Raw genomic sequence first — 8,871 nt, forward strand, 5'->3', positions numbered from 1 at the left:
GTTCTGCTTAGTTCCCATTTAAATAATTAGTACTAAACATGGCTTAACATTTGGGTAAATATGCATAATATTGTACTGTACTATATAATTGTTCCTAACTCCCACTTGAATCTGTAGAACATAACATATTTCAGTGACTAAGATTCAGTCAATAGTTCGATCAAGAGCTGCTGCATCAATGGGAACTTAGCGAGTAAAGACATATGTAAAGTCATTGATCTATTGAATTGATGTGAACTTGTCAAACCTTATGTAAAGCCATTAATCAGTGGTCCTATCCTAGTTGGGACTAGCAATTGGATTTAGGTCAAAAACACCTAATTAAGTTTGATTTCTTGTGTTTTAGACTGTGTGTGAATATGTGTGTGAAAGAGAGAGAGAGAGCAATGATTTTATGACAGTGTATGTCAGGAGGACAAGCACATTGGGAGCCACATGTTAACACTATGGGTGACTGTATGAACCTAGGACATGGAGCCAAAGTATGTTCCTGGCTGATTAAAGTGTTTCATAAACTACCATTGCTTTGTTTAGGTCAAAAAAGTTAAATTTCAGGCAATAATGCAGAATGCTTTAGAACCGTGCATTGAAACAGTAGGTGAACACTTATACAGCCAACTGGCAACCAATTGGTTAAAAAAATCTATGTTTTCTGAATTAATACACACTTTTTAGAAGAAGAAGAAGAAGAAGAGAAATAATACATTCTTTGAATTCTTTTTTAAATCTATAGAAAAGCATAGTTTTATCTTCGAAAGACAGGTTTGGAGATTAGCTCTTTTTTTGCCCGAAGAACATAAAATGCATTTCAAGCCACAGCTGGCTACATCTTCTGCTCCCTCTCGTCAACTTTGGATGATACCACTTTCCCATCCACCATTTCTTCCACAACAGTTTTGATCCTTAGAACTTTATTTTTTTCTGGAAAGAAAAATACACAGTTATAGAGATGTTGTTATAGCTGCTGTTTTCCTTACTAGATACTGGAAAACATGGCCCACCACTTAGTACAAAACAGAATCTTTATAACTGCATGTTGTTATTGATATTAACTATCCTTGAGTTGATCTCAACCCATGGCAACGCCATGGACCCCAAGACTCACTGTTCTCCTCTGCTTTGTTTAGTTCCTGTAAATTCATACCCATGACCTCTTTAATAGAGTCCATTCTTCTAGCATGTGGCCTTCCTCTCTTTCTACTTCCCTATACCTTTCCTAGTATTATTGTTTTTTCCAAAGAGTCAAGTCTTCTCATGATGTGACCAAAGTACAACAGCCTAATTCCCACTAGAGTAGATCCAGTATATAAGATTCTGAATTGTAAGTCAAAAGTTATGTAAATATTATTTATTCATTGAATTTTCTCTAGTTAAGACTAGCAATTGGACTTAGACTGCATCTATACTGAAGTATTAATGCAGTTTAACATCACTTTAAATGCCATGTCTCAGTGCTATGGAACTATTAGATTTGTAGTTTTGTGAGATTTTCAGCCTCCAGCTGCCCCTTCTTCAGCCAGATCGTGGCAATGACCCCGATCCAACCTTTCTAGGGTACAAAAAGGAGCTGCAAAAAGCAGCTCCTTTTTGCACCCTGGAAAGAGTGTGATAGCTGTGGTGACATGGCTATATGGTGCTCCTTTGGCACTGCATTGTATGGATGCAACGCCAGAGAAGTGCCGTGATGCCATGTGCTGTGTGGAACGGCGTGTGGCATCATGGCACCCTGGGGGGTGGAATCAGGGCATGAGCCATGTGGAAACAATGCCCCAACTCTGTTCCCCAGCCAGGCTTTCAGGCCGGTCTGTAGAAGGCCATATCTGGAAAAAATTACATAACAAAAATTTATACTTAAAAAAAAAAAGACCTACAGAAGTACACAGGAATTTTCTCAAGCTGATATGGAGCTGGGCCAGGATAAAATTATTGGTGGGATTCTGACTAGGAAACAAAAACACAACTGATAGATCTTTGTATCTCTAAGGGAGTGTGTGTGTTTCATACTTATACCTCTCTCAGCTGCTTCTCTTTTGGCGATCTCTTCTTCAATAAATCTGTGCAAAAACAAAAACATTAAAACATATTTTGTCAGTTTTTCTTAAGAACTTAGCCATTATCATTTGTTTTCCTACATTTGGGCTCTTTGGCATGGTGCTTGTGCAGGGCATACAGCTGGGCATTGGAGGATGATCCTGTTTTCCAGCTGATGCAATTCCATTAGTGGAGGAAAGCTACGTATCTGACATCCCAATGCCACCATCTTGCTGCCCAGGTAAGAGTCATTTGAAAAATCTCCTCCTCTCTACCTGTGATTTTGTTCTGCTGAAGTATACTTGTTGGCCTAGAGCTTCCAGAAGCTCCCAGCCAGCATGGGAGCTGGAGTCCAAAAAATGAAACTCCCAATTTTTGAATTTTACCCTCTGTTATGCCACTGTGTTATTCAATCTTTCTTTCAGCATCCTTCAAACTGATAATGGAAGTTTATTGTTGTGCCCAACTTCAACATCTCTGCTGATGTTCCACAACTCACCTGCTATCTTCCCCTTCCAGCAGACGTCGATAAGTGGCTATTTCTGCCTCTAGCTTGATCTTAACATCCAGGAGGCTGTTGTACTCTTGACTCTGCCTTTCCATATCGTTTCGCAGCTGCATCAGCTGTGCCTCCAAATTAGCAATGGTGGCCTGGATTTGGTTCAAAATAGCCCCATAACGGGCTTCGACTTCTGCCACAGCATTCTCTCGATCAGCTTTCTAGAAGAAGATATAAGAAGTGTAGTTTAAGAGGACTTTCTACCAGTGATGGTATTGTCTTGCCAGTAGGGCCACGAATCTACTCTGGGTTTTACTTAAAATTTTAAAGAAATGATCCAAAGTACTGAATCCTAGCTCCCAAATAAGCTAGCTCTTTTAATTAGAGTATCTCTTTTAAAATTCAGACTCACATGAAGATTCACTGCCCAATTGACATTATCTCAGCTGCCTCTTCCGCTTTCTACATCCTGAAATTTTTAAGGAAGATGCTGCTCAACAGCTGTCACAGGTTGAATTACAGTAAATAGTTCCAGTTTCATGTCTGAAATTCACTGTCCTTATATTCGTCTTATGATCCCAGGGCGAGACAGCAATCTGTCCTTGGAAAACTAAGCATTAGGATTAGGAAGGAAGGAAGGAAGGAAGGAAGGAAGGAAGGAAGATGGGTAGATGGGTAGGTGAAAGGTGAAAGTGTACCCTTAGAAAATATAGCTCAGATTGTCCCACGCCATGACTGTACCAGTTAGAATGGATATACATGAAAGAAAGGAGTCTCTTTCCTTGGAGGTCTTTAAACAGAGGCTGGATGGCCATCTGTCGGAGATACTTTGATTATGATTTTTTGCATGGAAGCGGGTTGGACTGGATGGCCCTTGTAGTCTCTTCCAACTCTATGATTTTATGATATCGTGTGAATAAATCTTGTTGAAAAACTGGGTGGAACTACATTTTCAGGAACGGATAAACAAGACTGTTTGAAGAATCCTCTATGCTTAGTGTCTGATATAGCTGCATTATGTGACCGAGCGAAGTATATTTTAAAAACAAACAAACCTAGTTTCGAACCAACCTGGGTGAGGGTGGGATGGCTGCTTAGGTTGGTAAAATTTTTCAACATTAACTATTCCTTTTTCATGGGGGCAATCACAATAGAAGAGCTGCTGCTGCTGCTAATTACTACTATACTACTACTAACTGAGGCCTTGTCTACATTAGTAAAATAATCTGGCTGAAATTCTGTATTCTGCTGCAGAGCTGTCCTGATTTCCCCCCTGTTGGCACCACACCTACTTGTAATATAATATACTGAAACTGAAATGATGGCTACACATTTCCCCTGCCCAAATTTGAATTGGCACAGGTACTTTTCCTCCTTATCCCTGGGGTTGCCACTGCCATCTTCCTGGCCAAGCATCTCTCCAGCAGAATGCCACTGGCAATATTGCTTGCTTTAAGGTTAAAATGTGCATGCCCAGCCATGTTATCAATGCTGAAGTGATAGCTTGATCAACCCCTGCCCCTAGGGTTGCCATAATTCTCTACTAAAAACCGGGACAAAATGTAGGACAAAATTTAGACCAAAATACAGGACAATGGTAGGATAAAATTTAGCCCAGTGTATAAGGACAGAAAATAAGTGGTTGCATTTTGCAGTGATCTCTGATTGATCTGCCCTTGTGATCAGTACACTGGCCTCAATCTAATGGGTTTACTGACATCAGCATAGTTTAATATCTCATTGACTGCATGTTATTTTTACATGTAGTATGTGATTCTTCATTAGTTTGGATTTTGGAAAATCACTTAGAAGATGAATACGAAATGGCTGCAGGTGGCAGTCAGCAGCAAAAGAATAATAGAGCAACAATAAACAAACCACAGAATAAAGACCCACTTTGTTACTTTTAGTGTAGTACAAATTTGTCAAAGATAAAACATTATCTCAACTTAATTTACCAAATTGTTTCCACAATGGGGTGTTGTATGTCACAACACCCCACCTCCTTTCCCTTCTCCTTTTGTGTCGTGTCTCTTTAGATTGTAAGCCTGAGGGCAGGGAACCGTCTAATTAAAAAGATTGTATGTACAGCGCTGTGTAAATTTACAGCGCTTTATAAATAAAGGATAATAATAATAACAACAACAACAACAACAACAACTTCATCATGTACATCGCTACTATACAGAACTAACCCTGGAGCGCTGATTTTGTGGACAATTTCGCCCTGCTTCCTATCATTCTACAAAATTCTGTCTACATTGCTTTAGCACAATGGTTCTCAAATGGTGAGTTGCTCAAGGGAGGAGGCTTGGAGGCTCTGATCTCTCCTCATCCTCATCCTTTTATTTCATGTGTAAAATTTACACGTGTTGATGTTCTTTCCTTATAAAATGTTAAATATGAATATACATGAGTAGATCTTCCCTAGACTTCCAGTTAAATATGAATATACATGAATGTATTAATAAAAGTAAGAACACTAAACAAACAAACAAACAAACAAAAATATTCATATAGTATGTTGAGTGAGGGAAGTAACATCTGTATGTAAATGTAAAGGTGGGTCCTGAGAATAAAAAGTTTAAGTAGCACTGCTTTAGCTAAAGACTATTATGGCATTTTTATCTCCAGTGCTTTGTTTAAAGTAAAACAATGCTTTGACTTCTTCCTTACAACTACCAGTACTGTTTTACTTAGCTCATTCCAAATGTTGGAATGGTATTAGATATTATCTTCAGAAATGGTGCATTGAGGGAACTTCTAGAGACTGATGGAGGACTTCCCAAATTATTATCGAATTAATCATGCATAGTAACCTCTGAGCTATAATTTAATAATCAGACTATACCATATTAAGTTGGGTTTGAAGTTCAATCTCAAGGCTCTGGAGTGTGCGTCTCCTGTCTGTGACTTCACTTTTATGGGACTCAAGTTGTTGAGTAGTGGTAGTCACTTCCACATTCCATTCTTCAACCTGAAATCCAAAGGGGAAAACAGGGTTATTCCAATGTACAGTTGGCAAATGGGATTGTAGTAAGAAAAGTTTTGTTTAGTTACCTGGAGAGATCAATAAACCATTCCAAAGATTTAAAAAAGGATGCTCCTGATTATTTAAAAAAATAAATACATTATACTAATACCCCAAAACCGAGTTTACTGAATGCCATTGTTGAAGAGGCATTCCACCTTTTTTCACACAGTTGAAAGAATATGCTGTAATTATGTGTCATATAAAACCAAAACTGGACTGGGTAAGTTCCCAGACATATTGTTTTCACTTGAACTCAATGGTAAGAAGCGGACGGTTCCAAAAAAAAACAAAAACCCTATTATGAAAGAACTTGTATTTGCAGCGCTTCAGCCATAGAGGACATTACACATAACCTGTTTGACTGTTGTTTATATGATTAGGAGAGATCCCATTTCTTACAACCATTTCTGGTTAAAATGACCAACCGGGATCCTACTATTAAATTGTCCCATTTCCTTTCTGGAGAGAATTTACATCTAGTGCGATGTGTAGCAAAATTTATTGTAAAAGCTGCTTGCTTGAGAGATCAATTTATGATATAATATGGGGTTCCGTGCCATGGTGCATTTAAATACTGTTACTGATGTCCTCCACTCTGTTTTAGACTGTTTTAGGCCAGGTCCAGACGGGTCCTTAAGCATGTCCTGGTGACGTGCTAGGGTTGCCTCAGGGTGCTATTTCCAGATGCCCCGCAATCCTAGGACGTCACCAGGACGTCACTGATGCATGCCGTCCAGATGGGTGTGCACAGCAGTGATGTGCTCGTGCCACCGCAGTCAGTTTGCGGCCGGGCTAAAAGGAGCTTCTTTTCAGCACTCCTTTGCTTTCCACGTAGCTGCGCCGTGCAATTTGGTTGCTGTGGCACAGCTACGCAGCAAAGAGAGGTGGCTCCCAGCCGCCTCTTTCTGGTGGTCTGTACCCCGCCTTAGATTGTTTTACTTTATTTCATTTTATCTTGTATCTTATCATGTTCAATCCACTTTCATTCAGTTTTTTTAATCTGTTTTAACTTCCTAGCTAATTCTATATGAATTTTAGGTGTAATCAAGTGTTATCTTTGTATGTATTTTGATATACTGCTATTTTATATTTTTGCATTTTGCATTTTGTTTTTTATTTATATGGTCAGTTGACTAATCAATAAACTTGTTGTTGTTGTTTTAACTCATATTCAAAATTATGCAAATTTAATTGGTTTTAGAGAATAAACTAAACTGACATTTCTTTTCTTTTTCTGCTTTTCTGTTCTTTCTCTTCCTCCCTTTCTTTCCTTTCCCCCCCTTTATTTATGTTATTTTATTATATTGCTTTTATTGATGTTATCAGTGTCTTGTATCAAACTGTATCTTACTTGGCCTTACAGACTTGCTTTTCTACTTTAAAAAAATAATAATTCCAAGGTAACTTGTAAGAAAAATAGTGCTTTGTACAGGGGTCAGAAACCAACATGGCAGATTTCAAACTGCATCAAATGCTTGATGCTATAAGTATGGGAATGTCAGCTCCATCTCAGTTTAGCATACAGTCCTTCATAAGTTTGTTATATCTTATTTTTCTAGTGGATTACAATCTTAGATAGCCAAAATGGGCAAAAATTAGCTGAGTAAAACCTAGACCACTGGAAAGCAATGCTTAATCCTGATCCCCCTCAATCTTCAAGTATTTGAAATTAGGATTACTTTATCTTGGGTTAATTTTGGCCCAGCATTTTGGCTGTGATTCAGGATGGCAGGAAGATGGATCTGGCATTAAAAACATTATGCCTTGCTTTTTCACTGGTTGGTTCAGCTAAAGATATTGTCCCATCCATTCTTTTTTTATTTGTTTTTTGTTTATATGGGACCAACAGACCTTTCAAGACTTGGGAAAACTTTAAAAGTCATCTCTCTTAGCCTCCAATACACTTTTCTGAAATGGAACAATTTAACAACTTATTTTTAAAGAAGTGTTTCAGGAATAACCAAAAGGAAGTTTGTAATGTAGTTTTCATGCACTGTATATGAATATTAGTCAAATTATTAGGCGTCACCTGTTTATCAAACCGCTCCTTGGCCTCTTGACGGCTCTTTTCAGCCATGGCTTCATATTGCTGGCGCATATTATCCATAATCTGGCCCAAATTGATGCCTGGAGCAGCATCCAGCTCTACAGAGACAGTTCCTCCCAGCTGCTGTCTCAATCTTTCTGTTTCCTGCAAACATTAGCAATAATGATTATTTCATGTTAATTATAAATCTTATTGTGGTATACTGGTTTGATTGTTGTACTGTGACTCTGGAGACTGGGGTTCAAATTCCTGCTCAGCCATGAAAACCCATTGGGTGACCTTAGGCAAGACACATTCTCTCAGCATTAAAGGAGAACATATCTTACCTAGAAAACTGTGCAATAGGCTTGCCGTAGGGTCGCCATAAGACGGAAATGACTCGAAGGCACACAACAGCAACAAGAAGTCATACAAAAGAGGTTGAATTGTTTGGGGATTGCATATACCAGTGAAGGGGCTCCTTACTTGTTTCAGTTCAACCATTGCAGATACTGACACAGAGTTCCAAGAATCTTGCATTTTAAACACCATGCTTTTAAAGACTGGCTACCTATCAGTTAATTGGCATAGTACCTTTGGCCTTTCAGAATGGAACCAAAAAGAGAACAATCTGAAACAATGTCTTGGGAGGAATGTCAGTATTTCTCAAATGTTGGTCATCCAGAATAATTTGGACTTTAGATCCCTGGACTGGAGGCAGCAAAACCAATGAATAGGGATTCTTGGAATTGGAGATAATAACTCTGGAGGAGGAGTTTGACAACAGATGTATGTAGATTGGTCCTGCATCCCACTTTATAGAGGACAGCTTTCCCTTTTAAGGGTGGTCAGTCCTATACAGGTACTGCTGCAGATGCAGAAAGTGCAGGGCTTTGTAACAAATATGACAAAACTAAGCCTGCATTTTTCTGTACTCCCATTAACAGCAGATTCATAACTCTGTGATTCAGCATGATGTTTCTTACCTCCTCATGGTTTTTCTTGAGGTAAGCCAGTTCTTCCTTCAGCCCTTCAACCTCATGCTCCAAATCAGACTTCACCAGTGTCAAATCATCAATGAGCCTCATCAGCCCTGCAGTGTCACTTTCCACATTTTGTCTGAGTGCCAGTTCAGTCTCATACCTATTTATAGTTTAAAAAGACAGGTCAGCTACCTCCTACTAGGAAAAGAACATACCCCCCCCTTTTTTTAGCCACAGTATTTTACTTTTAATTTATTTTTATAGTACTTTACTACTGTAAAGGTAAAGGTAGTCCCTT

General features: G+C 38.7%; 1 protein-coding gene across 2 annotated transcripts in view; it reads right to left on the minus strand.

Moving 5' to 3' along the window:
* Nucleotides 1–794: 794 nt before the first annotated feature.
* Nucleotides 795–8,871, minus strand: part of LOC121934287 (keratin, type I cytoskeletal 42-like) — a 15,190-nt gene continuing 7,113 nt past the window's right edge. Inside the window, exons 3-9 of one of the 2 annotated variants that reach the window (XM_042474636.1) lie at nt 8,577–8,733; nt 7,594–7,755; nt 5,382–5,507; nt 2,535–2,751; nt 2,081–2,097; nt 1,106–1,130; nt 795–921 (exon numbers count right to left, since the gene is read on the minus strand). In XM_042474636.1, coding sequence (XP_042330570.1) covers nt 824–921; nt 1,106–1,130; nt 2,081–2,097; nt 2,535–2,751; nt 5,382–5,507; nt 7,594–7,755; nt 8,577–8,733 — 802 coding nt within the window. In that variant the 3' untranslated portion in view covers nt 795–823. Of the gene's footprint in view, nt 922–1,105; nt 1,131–2,010; nt 2,055–2,080; nt 2,098–2,530; nt 2,752–5,381; nt 5,508–7,593; nt 7,756–8,576; nt 8,734–8,871 lie in introns of both variants that reach the window. The other variant, XM_042474635.1, reaches the window with a different exon arrangement.

The sequence above is a fragment of the Sceloporus undulatus genome, chromosome 6 (assembly GCF_019175285.1).
Source record: "Sceloporus undulatus isolate JIND9_A2432 ecotype Alabama chromosome 6, SceUnd_v1.1, whole genome shotgun sequence".
NCBI lineage: Eukaryota > Metazoa > Chordata > Lepidosauria > Squamata > Phrynosomatidae > Sceloporus > Sceloporus undulatus.